Raw genomic sequence first — 14,767 nt, 5'->3', positions numbered from 1 at the left:
AAGGGAGCAAACTGATAATTCTCAGGGGAAGAAGTTGTGGGGGGTGCAGGAAGAGATTGGACAAAGAGCTTCTACCTATGGATGAGGTCAGTGGGGTGGGGAAGGCCTGGAGTGGGGTGGGAACCAGGTGGAGGGGAGCTCTGGGGGGAAAAAGGAGGAACATCTGAAATAAACTGAATAATAAAGATTAAAATAATAATAAAAAGAAGGTAGACTGGGAGCTAGTTCTTTGTCCATAAATATCTGCTTTATGGGAGTTCAATTAAACATAAGGGAATAGTACTTATTGACTAAATTCTCAATCAGGAAACCAGAAAAAAATTGAGAAAAAGTTAATCCACAGATGATTTTCACAATAAGATTTATCTATTTAGAATCTTTTGGCATCATTGAAGGTAAAATGACAGACTATATGATTAAGAACCCTCCACTGTTGTGTTTTCATAATACCATTCCCCTAAAATAAATATTTTCCAGTACAAATACTATAACAATTATACAAAATAAGGAGATACATGTTCTTTTATTTTGAGTTTATTAATTCAAAGTTTTAAGACATAGCAGTGAACTATTTAAAATCTGCATTTTAGCTAATTGAACATTTTTTTTGAGCCCATTAGTCTATTATTAGTTGATGGCTCATTAAGAGTCTGATATAAAAGTTTTAAATTCAGCAAAATTCATTTAGCAAAAATGAATTTCAAACATATTTTTGGATGTGTTTTCTTCTCTAATTTTTATAAATGAACTACTATGCAATAACAAATTAGTTTAACTAATAAACTAAAAAGATAAAGAATCAGTTCTAAGCACTAAGCAAACACCTCTCAAAAATAAATATGGTATTTCTATAGTCACTTTCCAGAACATTTCCTTTTATAGATAAAACTAGAGGCCCAGCGAGCATGAAATCGTGAATGAGTAGCTTGGTTCTGCTTGCCTCAGCTGGCCGAGGCGCCTCGCCCATTGCTGCTTGTAGCTCACATCCCACCCTCTACCCTCCACCCTCCGCCCTCCGCCTTCCGCCTTCCGCCTTCCGCCTTCCGCCTTCCGCCTTCCGCCTTCCGCCTTCCGCCTTCCGCCTTCCGCCTTCCGCCACTCATAGCTCTCTGCTGCTAGTAGCTTGCACCCCGCCCCGCCTGCCACTGCTCATTTGGTCGTGATGGCCAAGGACCTTTTATTAGTAAAGATATAAGTTAAGCTGGTATTGCTTCTTGGCCTTTTAACTAAGATCAAGTGTAAATTAAGCTGTGAGGAGCTAAGTAGCTTATTAGTATCAAAACTATAAGCATGTGAAAAAATATTACTTAGGAATAAATCCAAGGAAAACAAACAAAAAACTTTGTAATATAAACTCAGAGCCTATAATGTAGCTTCTTTTGAGGCTCAGAAATCAAATAATCAGTGAATCTTGAATGTAGCTAGATGAGAAATATTAGGAGGTAGAGCCGAGATTCTTAATTAATTAGATAAGAATAGAGAAAGCAGTTATTAAAAATTTGAACAAAAATGCCTTTAGTCTAATTGAAACAATTTCCAAAAAATGCCTTAAATCATCAAAAATATACCTATGCTGTTTTTCTAATTTTTTTCTTAGGACTGCAACAAATAAGATGAAAGCTAGCTAAGCTTTAATAGAAATAATTAATAATTTGATTTAGATAAAATCTCAGAACATTAGATTTCACTGCAAGGAACGTTAAAGATTATTTAGTCCAAATGTCATTTTATAGGGGAGGAAATTGAGAATTGTAAAGGTTTACTAAATTATAGGAGGTGACATCACCTTATTAGTAGCAATTTTTAAATTAGAATCCCAATTGAATGGTTTTTACATCTTCAATTAATGCAAATTAAGAATTAAAAACAAAATAATTTACCTCAACCCAATTTGTAAGCCAATAACACTCTGGATCTGTGTTTTCCACTGTGAAGAGAACATTTCCTCTGGGAATGACATAGCCCTCAGGAACAGCTTTTACTTCTATAGGAAGATGCCCATCGTATTTCTGGTAAGAGACAATAATGAATTCATTTCATTCAACTGATGATATACAGTTACCTGTATAAGGTTCTTTACATTTTACAGAAGCTAACCTTATTATAATAGAAACTGCAATTGTAGATGTTATTATGTTAGTAAGATAGTCAGAATATCCTTATTCTCCTAAAATAAAATTAGCTAGCAGCTAAGGTACTGATATCAACTTTTAAATTTCTTGTTGTCTAAGTGCTTCTGCTACAAATATTTATTATTAAAAGATACAGATAAATTCAAATTGATAACAAAAAAAGTGTTGTTTCCCCTTCATTCTTTCAAAACAAGACAAAACAAAATTCCAACATATTCCAAAAGTATTCCCCAAACACTATTTTTCTTCTAAGTAGGTCATTTTCATAAAAGAAAGGCTAAAGACAGAAAGATGAAATAAGAAAACACTATTAAAGAGCAAAATAAAGAACACACACACACACACACACACACACACACACAGAAAACAGACTGAGATCCCTGCCAGTAGAAAAACCTTAAATAGGTTTTCTCTTTATTCTTGTGTAGATCTGAAATTGTTTTGGTAGTAGATAGTACACTTTCTAGAGCTTTGGTTATTGATATCAAAAGTTAGTAATTCTCTTGCCGAAACCAGTTTGGCTCAGTGGTAGAGCGTCGGTCTGCGGACTGAAAGGTCCCAGGTTCAATTCCGGTCAGGGGCATGTACGTTGGTTGCGGGCACATCCCCGATAGGGGGTGTGCAGGAGGCAGCTGGTCGATGTTTCTCTCTCATCAACGTTTCTAGCTCTCTCTCTCTCTCCCTTCCTCTCTGTAAAAAATCAATAAAATGTATTTTTTTTAAAAAGTCAATAATTCTCTCCAAAATTAGGCTGAGAATATATTTGCTACATAGGATATTACTAGATATTTAATTATGCCTCCCTACTTTTAAAGTTAAAAGTTGTGGCTAACTTTTGGTTAGGAAGGCAAGTTGTTTCAGATATCTACGTTTATTTATGTGATTTTGGACTAGGTAACTAGAATTTTAAAAATCTGTTTAGCTCGGCCAATATAGCTTAGTGGTTAAGCACTGAGCCAGGAACCAAGGGGCCATAGTTCAATTCCTGGTCAGGGCACATGCCCAGGTTGCAGGCTTAGTCCCCTGTTGGGAGACATGCAAGGAGGCAGCTGATCAATGATATTTCTCTCTCATCAATGTTTCTATCTATCTCCCTTTCTTCCTTTCTCTCTAAAAAATTCAAAAGGTCAAGAAACAATACCAGCTTAATTTATATTTTATCTAAAATATATATTTTTTTAAATCTCTTTAGCTGGCTGGTGTTACTCAGTGGTTGTGCATCGACCTATAAATCAGGAGGTCACAGCTCGATTCCTGGTCAGGGCACATACCCAGATTGCAGTCTTTGTCTCTAGTAAGGGTGTGCAGAGGCAGCTGATCAATGATTCTATCTCATCATTGATGTTTCTCTCCCTCTCCCTTCCTCTCTGAAATAAATAAAATATATTTTAAAAAACCTGTTTAATGAGAAGCACTGAGGACCTCAAGATAGAGCAGAAAGAATACTGCCTTAGAAGTCTTGCCTTGAATTCAAAAGCAGGTAGGAAAAACCTGGGCAAGTCTTTTAACATTTCTAGGTCTCAGATTTCCTTATAAAATATGGTTAGATGAGATTATCTCTAGAGAACCTATGAATCCCTAAAATTCTCTGAACATAAAATCATGTATTAATAAGCATAGTACCTGACTTATATATTAATATTATGCTCACAAAAAAACAAATGGGGTAAGTTTACAAGTTACCCAACAGATTTAAAAAAAAAAAAAAAAAATTATTTATTTTTTTACAGAGAGGAAGGGAGGGATAGAGAGCTAGAAACATCAATGAGAGAGAAACATTGACCAGCTGCCTCCTGCACACCCCCTCCTGGGGATGTGCTCACAACCAATGTATATGCCCTTAACCGGAATCAATCCACAGACCGACACTCTCTATCCACTGAGCCAAACCGGCTTCATCTACCCAACAGATTTTACTTAAATATGGAAAAACTACAGAACAGAGTGCTTACCTGACTTCTTCAAAGACTCATAAGTAACAAAAAGTAAAATTTGATTATTACCAGATAGGCATGAGAGTTAAAATATTCCTAATTATTTTGTGTTTAATAGTCTACAATGGAAAATACATACATCTTTAAGATGTGAATTAGTTAACTAATACTTAACATGACATGATGCAATGGATACCATTTCCAATCTATCTTTGTAATAAAAAAACAAGCAAACACCAAAGGACGTAAACTTATTCTCATGTCTCTGGATGCCCAAAGTTTAAGCAATGGTTGCAAACATGCCAAATATATTACTGTACAAACAAAGAATAAAATTCAACTACATGGATCTGCATCAAAACATTCTAACTATTTAGTAAGGGAAATTTCCTAGAATTATTGTGTAGTGACAGATTCAAGCAATTATTTTCTTAGATAACTTACAATCAAGAAATAGACCTAAATTTTGAAATTGCCAACTAACCATGTCCTTTTTAAATTATAGTGTATTTTCAAAGAAAGGGTTAAATTACCTTCCTAAAAAAAAAGTTATTTACATTATAGTTCATTTATATTATAGCAAATTAGACTTGCTGTAGATTCTAGACAGTAATGATTAGCAATCAAAAAAAAAAAGTTTAACTGTTACCATTAATTTTTCACAATAATGTCTAAAGTAGCCATCATACTTAGGTCACAGACAGAAAAGAGTTATAATTATAGTCTAATCTTCTATTCAAACTCCTTTGCAAGAAATTTTGAAGTAAATGTAAATCCAAAATAGTAGACCAAAACATGAAACCAGTTTTTACCTCAAGAATATAGTTCCATCCTTTTTCATTAAATACATCATCTTGGAAATGTTCTTTGTATACCTCTTTGGCTTCCTGGATCTTCTCTTTGGTCACTACTTTACCTAAAAAGATAAACATTTCTTGTTTACATTTTTTAAGACATTCTGTGAACTGTTGAGCTGTCATAAGATTAATGTCTGTTGATTTTTCACCCATTCTGTGGATAAAAAAACAAGAACTGAGAGGTCAAATAACTCATCCAAAGTCAACAGCAAAGTCAGAAAATGAATTTTCACTTTTATATATATGTTGGTTGATTTTATAGAGGAAGAGAGATGATAAAGACAGAAACATCAATTATGAGAATCATTAATTGGCTGCCTCCTGCACACCATCTACTGGGAATCAAACCCGCAAACCAGGAATAGAACTGTGACCTGATTGATAGGTCTATACTCAACCACTGAGCATACCAGCCAGGTTGAATTTGCACTTTTAATCACTCAGTCTAAGTGTACTGATTTCTTATTTGAAAAGTAAATGTGCAGAAGAAATTATAACATGTATTTTTTTAAATCACAATAATAAACTAACTTCTAATTTATTAAATTATAAATAAATTTACTTCTAATTAACTTCAAATTTAAGAGTAAGCCTTTGATACAGATGATTTTTTTAGGTGAACCTTCTCACTTTATTCTTAAAAGATATCTTCAGGGCTAATAATCCAATAATGTACTACATTTTGCCCCCCAAAGATACTTTAAATTTTCTTTATCTGTAAAATGAGGATAAAAATAGTAGAGTACCTACTTGTTTAAGTGGTTGTGGGGACTGAGTTATAATATATGAAGCACTTAGAATAATGCTGGCTTATAACAGGAAATCAATATATCCTATATAATAAAGAGGTAATATACAAATTGAACATCACTCTTAACACACAAGATGGCCAGCAGGGGAGGGCAGTTAGGGCTGACTGGATTGGCAGAAGAGGGCAGTTGTGGGGGACCAGGCCTGCAGGGGAGGACAGCTGTGGGGGACCCAGGCCTGCAAGAGAGAGGGCAGTTGTGGGGGACTAGGCCAGCAGGGGAGGGCAGTTGGGGCAAACAGGCCGGCAGGGAAGGGCAGTTAGGGCAACCAGGTCGGCAGGGGAGGGCAGTTAGGGATGACCAGGCCTCCAGGGGAGGGAGGGCAGTTGGGGGCAATCAGGCCACCAGGGGAGAAGTTAGGCGCTGATCAGGCTGGCGGGCAGAAGCGGTTAGGTGCAAGCAGGCAGGCAAGCAGTTGGGAGTCAGCAGTCCTAGGTTGTGAGAAGGATATCCCAGATTGGAGAGAGTGCAGGCTGGGCTAAGGGACAACACCCCCCCCCCCCCCCAAATGCCCTGTGCAAGAATTTTGTGCGCCAGGCCTCTAGTGTATGTGTGTGTATATATATATATATATATATATAAAAGCCTAAGCAACCATTGCAACCTAAAGAACGACCAAACAGGCTGTGTGGGGCAACCAGGCAGGCAGGGGGGTTAGTGAGGGGTGACCAAACGACCGAGCAGCAGGCTGCATGTGGCAACCAGGTCGGTGTGGGGAGGTAGTTAGGGGTGACTAGACTGGCAAGGGGGGCAATTGAGGGTGACCAGGCCAACAGTGGGGGCAGTTAGGGGCGATCAGGCAGACAAGCAAGCAGTTAGGAGCCAGTGGTCCCAGATTGGAGAGAGTGCAGTCTGGGCTGAGGGGACCTCCCACCCCCTTGCATAGATTTTGTGCACCAGGCCTCTAGTTTTTGTTATAATTAATAACTAATATGAAATTTTTAACCTGTAGAATTGAAGTGTGACATCAGTCTTTTGGTAACTTTCTCAATATAAGATCACTAATAAACTTATTTAAAATATCTTGGGAGGTCTTGCTGCAAAAGAAGTATTTTAGATACCAAGTAGTTTTCAGATGTAACATATCTGAACAGTCTAATCTTAAAATTGCCAAGATTATGGGAAAGGTTATTAAATAAAAATTCAACTTTATCTTTGTTCAATTTTTTATTTGAAAAGGCTAAAGATGAAATTTTTCAAAATACATAAAATCCTTGGAAACTGTTTTGCCTCCTAGAAATAATATTAGGAAACAGACTAGAAATGGACTTTCAAGTAAAAAGGCAAAGAAATTATTTGGGGGGGTTTTCTGCTTTTATATGCATTTGGGACTAAGTTCATAGTTAGAGGTAGTTTTGAAAAATAAGACTTTATGGTAAAACTGACTAGCATAAAAATATTCTCATTATAATTGCTACCACAATTCAAAATGAGTTCCCAGGTCAATAATATTAGTAAATCCTTCATTTTGAATTAATGATTAAAGTCTATTAACAAACCAGATTTGCCTTGGAAAATTGGTGACTTAAAAAAATTTTTTTAACTTTATTTTTATTGTTGACACTATTACAGATGTCCCCATACCACCCCTTTGCCTGCCCCCACCAGACCCCATTTAGTGACTTTTCTAGACTTATTCCCAAATTTACTAGTTTCAGAAAATCTTCCTCATATTGAGAACACTAGCACACACAAAATTCTAAGATTTAAAGCATTACTAATGATATTAGTAAATATTATTTTAAGATTTTTTAAATTCCAAGGCTCTTAAAGTTGTTAAAGCAATTAAATAAATATCAAAATTAGACTATTCAAAATGCTACTTTAGATAACAGAATATAAAATAGGAGAAAAATTATGAAGTTTTATGTAAAAGCATTGTTTTAAATTTATAGGACAAATAATACCTTTTAAGTATTTATTAAGAATGTACTGCAACCCATAAAATACTGTTTCCTCGTATTTCACCTTCCTTATTTTAGAGTTTTCTGTCTTCTTTTCACGGCATTCAAAGTAGGAATAAACTTTGCTTGTATTGGGTGGGTATTGTTTATAGTGAGTAACCTACAAGAGAAAAATAATTGAGTTAGAAAACATGAGAAGAATGGACTATAAATCACAACAGAAAGGGCTTGAAATTATTTAAAACTAGAGAAACTATATTTATTTGCAATTGATCAGCTCCTTTTCCTGGCTATAAAAATAAAAAATAAGAAATACTTATTAAGATACTTTTAATAGTTCAGTATCTTAAATTCAAAACCACAAGAGAGTATGAAATTTTATAAACAAGCAGATGAACTTAAGGAAACAAAAGGTTTCTAAGCTGCCCATTTGGTACAGTACAAAGACAAGTGTCTTATTTGATCTCAGGGAACAGTATTCATTCAAGGGAAGAGAGATGCAGCTGCCTGAGGGGGACAGGAGGAGCGCACATATACGATATAAAAGAATGAACTGAAAGCTAAATTTGGTCCAATTCCTATCTAAATGTAGTGTGTTTGATAAGTCAACAGTCATTATTTCTCAGGACTCTATTTCTTCATCTGTATAATGAGGTAATGAGAATGAACTTTTCTATCTTCACAGTGACACTGAAAACCTGAATGAAAGCAAAAACAGCAAAAGCAACAACAACAAAAAAATTCTTGTTTTGTAGTCTTTCCTTTTGTTCAAATTACATCTGAATTGTGAAAGAAATGCCTATACAATACAATATCAAACCCTTATAAGCTTAAAAATATAAAGAGGTTATCATCACAAATTTCCATCAAATTGAGTAAAAGTCACTGAGAAAAATTATCTGTTTTTGTTTCAAGAAAAAATAAAGTGAGTGTTCATTATAATTTGAATTTTATTATATTTCAATGTGGTTAAAACATTTACCAATAAGAAATAACTGGAAGAACAATATGCATTTATTTTCCTAGTTGAAAGAGTAGTTAATAATGCCTTAATTGGGTGGTAATTCAGGTTAATGGTAGAATAAATCTTTGCAGACCAAAGTTCATAGATGACCTCTGTAAACATTAGCTATTCATCTAAAATGAATATACTCTGTAGAAAGAGCAAAATAACCCCACAAATTTAAAAAATATTTTAGTTTCCTCTTCAATAGAAGTAACTTGCAACTCTATAAAAACAGCACCCTTATATTCCTTACAGGCAATCTTTATATTAATATGTGGCCTGATTGCCTAAGTCAGGCAACAGAAATTAGAACTGTTTCGCTCAGGTATGATGGATTACCTATATACCTCATCAATATCTAAAAGTATTTGCTAGTTTCTTTCAGGTTAGAACCCAGGGACTGATACCATTATTAAGTCCAGAGCATTTAAATCTATTAGGCAATTCACTAAAATGCAAAACAACATCTAGCCCAGCCAGTGTGGCTCAATGGTTGAGTGTCAACCTATGAACCAGGAGGTGAGGGTTTGATTCCCAGTCAGGGCACATGCCCAGGTTGCAGGCTTGATCCCCAGTAGGGGGTATGCAGGAGGTAGCCGTTCAATGTGTTTATCATTGATGTTTCTATCTCTCTCCCTCTCTTCCTCTCTCTCTAAAAAGTCAATAAAAACATTAAAAAACAACATTTATATCTATATACATACACATATATATGAATGATACTTTAGTTATAAAACTGATTAGAAAAGATACCACTAAAAATGTATCTAATGTGTATATAAAAATGAAAATGTCCAGTTTACAATATAAATAACTCCAACTACTTTAATGGAAATTAGCAGTGGGATAGAAGAAAACTCAATTATGATGAAGTAAAATATGAATAAAGATCTAGATTGCATCAGGCAAGTTCATAAAAGTCAGATTCATAGTTGTGACTCAATAGTTTGACCTTCTTTAGAGTTCAGATACTTAATGGTGCATCTTTATAAATTTACTTTTTCTATATCAGATTTAAAAGTATCAAAACACAAACGAATTATTTTCATCTTCTGAGTAGACCAACCAGTTAAAAATTAAATGGAAATGTCCCTAAACTATGTAAATCCATCTTGGTCTAAAAGTATATTAAAATTTTTTGATCTTACAGATACAGTTCAGTTCTTTACTTTGGCTGTGTTTTTTAATTATGGTACGTCAAAACTGTGCAAAAATATTCGGAATGTCTCCTCTGAAAACAAATGTCATTAAAAACATGAAATTATCTTGGCTGCTAAAGTAGAAATGAAGTGACTTCTAAAATCTTCTTTGGAAAAACTTAAGATAATAGATTTAGAATTTAGCTAAAGAATCTAAGTCTTCTAAGTAAACTATCAGGCAATTAAACATGAAACATAATTTACTATTAACCACCTACTATCACCCAATACTTTATAGAAGAAGAAAATTGTATGTTCAGATCTATTTATGTTGGCATATAACATTGTTTTAAGGCAGGGGTCCTCAAACTTTTTAAAGTGGGGGCCAGATCACGGTCCCTCAGAGAGCTGGAGGGCCGGACTATATGAACTACTAATTCCTACTGTAACACCCCGGCTGCGCTCACTGCCCAAAAAACCTGGCGGGCCGGATCAGACTCCTCTGCGGGCCACATGTGGCCCGCGGGCCGTAGTTTGAAGACCCCTGTTTAAAGGGAAAACATTTTATACAGATCTTCTTAAAAATATTATTCTAAAAATACAAAGGATGATTTATAATAATTCTACTTTTGCTGGGTTTTCTGCCCTCTTCATTTTATTTTCTGCTAAACTGGTCACTCTGAATCCCTTGAAACCTTCACCAGAAATTGAGATGAATACAGCAGAAACTGAAATCAACAGATTTTATAAATAGTTCATTCATCCACAAATATACAGGGTGGGGCAAAGTAGGTTTACAATGTTCATATGGGAAATAATTCAATAATGAGTATGTAATACAAGAATAAACTATTTCCTGGACTCATAAGCTGTAAACCTACTTTTGCCCCACCCTCTATGTATATGCTGTATCTACTATATATCAGGCACTGTTTCAGATATTGAGGACAGAGAAATAGACTAAAGTAGTTTCTATCCTCATAGGGCTCAAGAAGGCTGAAAAGTCAGAAAATAATAACAAGCAAAATAATGTCAGGTTTAGGTGGATGCTATGAAAAATGAAAAGAAAATGGTGGGCTAGAGTGAGCCTGGGAGAGTACTTCAAATGGGATGCCAGGAGGCTTCTCTGAGATGGTGACATGTGAGCAAGACCTAAATGACAAGGAGGTATGAAATAACTTGTCTCAAAGGACAGAAAAGAGAGTGGCTGGTGCTTAGAGAATGGGGAGGAGGAAGAAAGGTACATGGTCTTGAAGTCAGAGAGAGATGCAGAGACAAGAACAGCGTAAGGGTTACAGGCTACAACAGGGAGTTTGAATTTATATCAAGAGCAAAGGGAAGCCATTAGTGTGTTTTAAGCTAGGTGATTTACATTTTACAAGGATCACTTGGCAGTGAGGTGGAGAACTGGAGTACAGGGTGGAAGAGGGGCACCAGGTGAGAGGCTACTGCTAAAGACTACTAGGCTAGGTGAGAGCAATGGCTCAATCTCTTTGGAGGTAAAGGGAAATTAGGCTGATAGGTTAGATCTGGAGGATAAGAAAGGAGAGGAATTAAGGATGACTCCTAAATGGTTGGCTTCAGCACCTGGGTAAATGCTGCCATTTAGTGAGACGGGGAAGGCCTTGGAATGGATAGAGAAATTGTGAGCTCCATTTAAAAAATGTTAAGCAATACTAACAAAAAGTTTCATAGTATTCAAAATTAAAGTGAACTACAAAAGGGAGCTCAAATACACACACACACACACACACACACACACACACACACACACACTTGATTTTAGAGAGGAAGGAAGAGGGAGAGATAGAAACATAAATGATGAGAGAAAATCATTGATTGGCTGCCTCCTGCATGCCCCCTACTGGGGATCGAGCCCACAACCCAGTCATGTGCCCTTGACCAGAATATCACCTGGGACCCTTCAGCCTGCAGGCCCATGAGCCAAACTGGCTAAGACCAAATCATATTTTTTAAAAGCACTGTTTTGACTTAGATTACTAGAGAAAACGGCTCCACAATAACTTTAAAATTATTTACAGATGAAGAGAAAATAAATCTCTCGTATCTTCAGCAAACCTTTTCCCTAAAAATGTTTCCTAAACTGGTATGGCCTTTCTGTAGCTAACAGAGCACTACCAGTACATAAATATATGTGTCATAAAAAACAGGCACACAGGAAAATGTAGTTCTTTTAAGAAACAATTTCAGTTATGTAATTGTGCACTTCATGAAAAGATAAGCTTCTAAATTTTGTAACCCCAAGCATGACATTTAAAGAGAAGTATGAGAAATATTTAAGCTGCACAAAATAATTCCGTGAGAGCAAAGTCTAACTTGCTCCTGAGCTCTAGATTTCCCACAAGGTTGATTTGTCTTTCCAAGAAGCTTTCCTGCCACAATGGATCACATGACCAAAGACAACTACTAGCCCACTTATAATTTCCAGTTATAATTTTATTTTTAATTTCCAGTTATGATTTTATTCTTAACTTCTAACAAATAATCACGAGCCAACACTTTAGCAATGCCATGTACATAAAAGAGCACATGGGGTGACATGCCCAAGGTCACGGGGTAAGTTCTGTTACCTACTTAATATGTAACGGCACTCCGAAAGTAGGGGAGTAAACACCTGGCAGATTCCCCCCCCCCCCCCCATCATTTATTTCCCTTTCCTAATGTGTGTGCTTTTCAAATAAAATTAAATGGGGCCGCTATGCATGCAACAGTCCCATCAATACCCATATAAATGCTCCAGGATTGGAAACTGCAGTTCATTGAACTTCTCGCGTTTCACTTTCCATTTCACAGAAATCCTGCAGTGGCCTTGGTGGAGTAAGGGCAGGGGTGAAAGATCACGAGGGATCAGCAGGAGCAAAAAAGTTTGAAACGGAGCCCAGGGAGCGGGACGGAGACACCCAGCACGGGGCCACGGGGACAGACGAGTGTCCTCAGCTCCCAGCCGCAGGCGGTACCCCCATAGGACCTCGCCCACCCCTCCTCGGAAAAGGGACAAAAATCTGCCTAGCAATAGCTGGAGCTAGGAAACCCCACTGCTCAAACCCCGCTCGCTCCCTCCCTCCCTCCCTCCCTCCCTCCACCGCCGAGTCCCAGGGGCTGTTACTTAACTGACCCGCTCCCAGGGCGAGCCCTCGCCCAGCCCGGCCAGCCCGGCCCGGCCTGGCGCCAAGAGGCCGAGGTCCTGGGCCAGGCGTCCGCGCGGCCGGAGACGCCCCAGCCAGCCCGGCCCGCGTCCCGAGCCAAGAGCCCCGAACCCGGGGCGGAGGGAGAGCCCGCCGGCGAGCTTGCAGCGCCGGCCTGGCCCGCCTCGGCCCCTCGCCGCGCCCCCCCACCACGCTCCGCCAGGCCCCGCCTCCTGCCGTCCATCCTTCCATCCTTCCATCCCTCCTCCGTCCGCCTCCTGCCCCCGGCGGCGCCGGCTTCACCTGCCCGCGCCGCCCGCTGCGCGCGCCCTCCCGCGGGGCTGCCCGGCGCACGGCCCCGCTCCAGCCGCCCCCGACCCCCGGCCACCCCGCGCCCGCCCCCAGGGCGCCCCCTCCTCCCCTCACCTGCCCCCGCCCCAGCCCCTACCTTGTAGGAGTCGGTGGCCAGGAGGATGTTGAACTCGGCTTCTGCCGCAGCATTCATCTCGGGCCGGAGCGCGGGCCGCGGGCCGGAGGGGAGGGGGCTGCCCTGCACCGCAGCGAGGAGGGAGAAAATATAGGCTTCCCGGCGCTCTGTCGCTTAAGTCACCGCTCGGTCGGAGGGGGAGGTGAGGGGGAAACGGAGCGCGGAGGCGGGGCCTCGGGAGGGCGGGCCGGCGGCCCTGACGCGGCGGCGGCGGCGGCGGCGGCTCGCGCGCACGCAGCTGCAGGGAGTCGGGCGGCCTCACCTCGGCTCCTGGCCCCGCCCACTGCCCGGGGTGGGGCGGGGCCGAGGGCGGGGCGCGCGCGCGCGCGTGCGCAGTGCGCGGGGGCGAGGCCGGCGCGGAGGACGTGCGGCACGCGCTGCTTCTGGGAAACGCCCACCCGGGAGGCCCGTGACCCCGGGGTTTCGTTTCCCCGGCCTGCGCGGCGGGGCCTCGCCGCTCCCGCAGTCACGGGTGCGCCAGCTTCGCGGACACCTTCCGGTCTCGCCCAGTCCTGGCCTGTTTTTTCTTTCTGAGTCCTGAAGTCACGCCCCGGCCCGCCCGCCTCTCGGTCCCTCTCTTACCGTTGTCTGTCTCCGGCCTGATTGATGGGTCGGGCCTTTGGCCTCCATCCCTCTGGCCTGTCCTGACCCTCCTGACCCCCCGCTTTGGCTTCTGCAGACCCGCGCTGAGGAGGTCTGCGGGGCCCTCCAATCTGGTCCATGGTCCCCGCTTTCCTCCGGCTCCGCGGTGGAGCAGCTCTTTGATCCTTTGAGGGATGTTTTAATTTTCCCGGGGAAAAAAAAGATACCCTGCACCGAAAGGCAGGGGGTGAATTCAGCCCTCAGAGATGATGAGAAGACAAGACCCGATGGAATCACATGTTGCCTAGAAGGAAAGGGCGCCGGGCCGGTCTTGGACGGGGCGAACCTGACGTTACCACGGTTACAGTCGGAACTCCTGGGAAACCTCCCGGGAGGACGCAGGGACCACGTCAGAGGACTTAAGAGGCGGGCCGTCTATTTGCTCAGGGCTCCTATGGGGCTGCATTTTCCCGTAAAACTAAGATTCCCGTTGTCCACGTAGTCAATGCCTGCTCTTTTTCTCTTTATTTTTTTTTTTAATTAATTAATTAATTTATTTTTTTTAAGATTTAGGTTTTACAAGTAGCTGGGGGAAAACGTGGTTTAATGGAAACGGATACCAGGATTTGATAGACTGTCCTTTAAGTTAGTGGAAGTCTTATTTTATGGACGAAGAAGGGGAGTGTGACTTGAGAGAGATTCATCACAAGAAAACTGAGACCTCTTCAATCAAAAGGAACTTTGGTCCAGCTATGTTCTGGAGTCCCTTCA

The 14,767-nt window shown here is 40.2% G+C and overlaps 1 protein-coding gene across 1 annotated transcript in view; it reads right to left on the bottom strand.

Annotated features, from left to right (window-relative positions):
• Positions 1–13,677, bottom strand: part of NAMPT (nicotinamide phosphoribosyltransferase) — a 38,992-nt gene extending 25,315 nt beyond the window's left edge. The window contains exons 1-4 of the mRNA XM_084897834.1: positions 13,376–13,677; positions 7,640–7,796; positions 4,879–4,982; positions 1,881–2,009 (exon numbers count right to left, since the gene is read on the bottom strand). Coding sequence (XP_084753960.1) covers positions 1,881–2,009; positions 4,879–4,982; positions 7,640–7,796; positions 13,376–13,432 — 447 coding nt within the window. The 5' untranslated portion in view covers positions 13,433–13,677. The remainder of the gene's footprint in view (positions 1–1,880; positions 2,010–4,878; positions 4,983–7,639; positions 7,797–13,375) is intronic.
• Positions 13,678–14,767: the final 1,090 nt, after the last annotated feature.

Source organism: Pipistrellus hanaki, assembly GCF_964339955.1.
Source record: "Pipistrellus hanaki genome assembly, chromosome: 10".
Lineage (NCBI taxonomy): Eukaryota > Metazoa > Chordata > Mammalia > Chiroptera > Vespertilionidae > Pipistrellus > Pipistrellus hanaki.
This window is presented reverse-complemented; position numbering and strand designations above follow the sequence as displayed.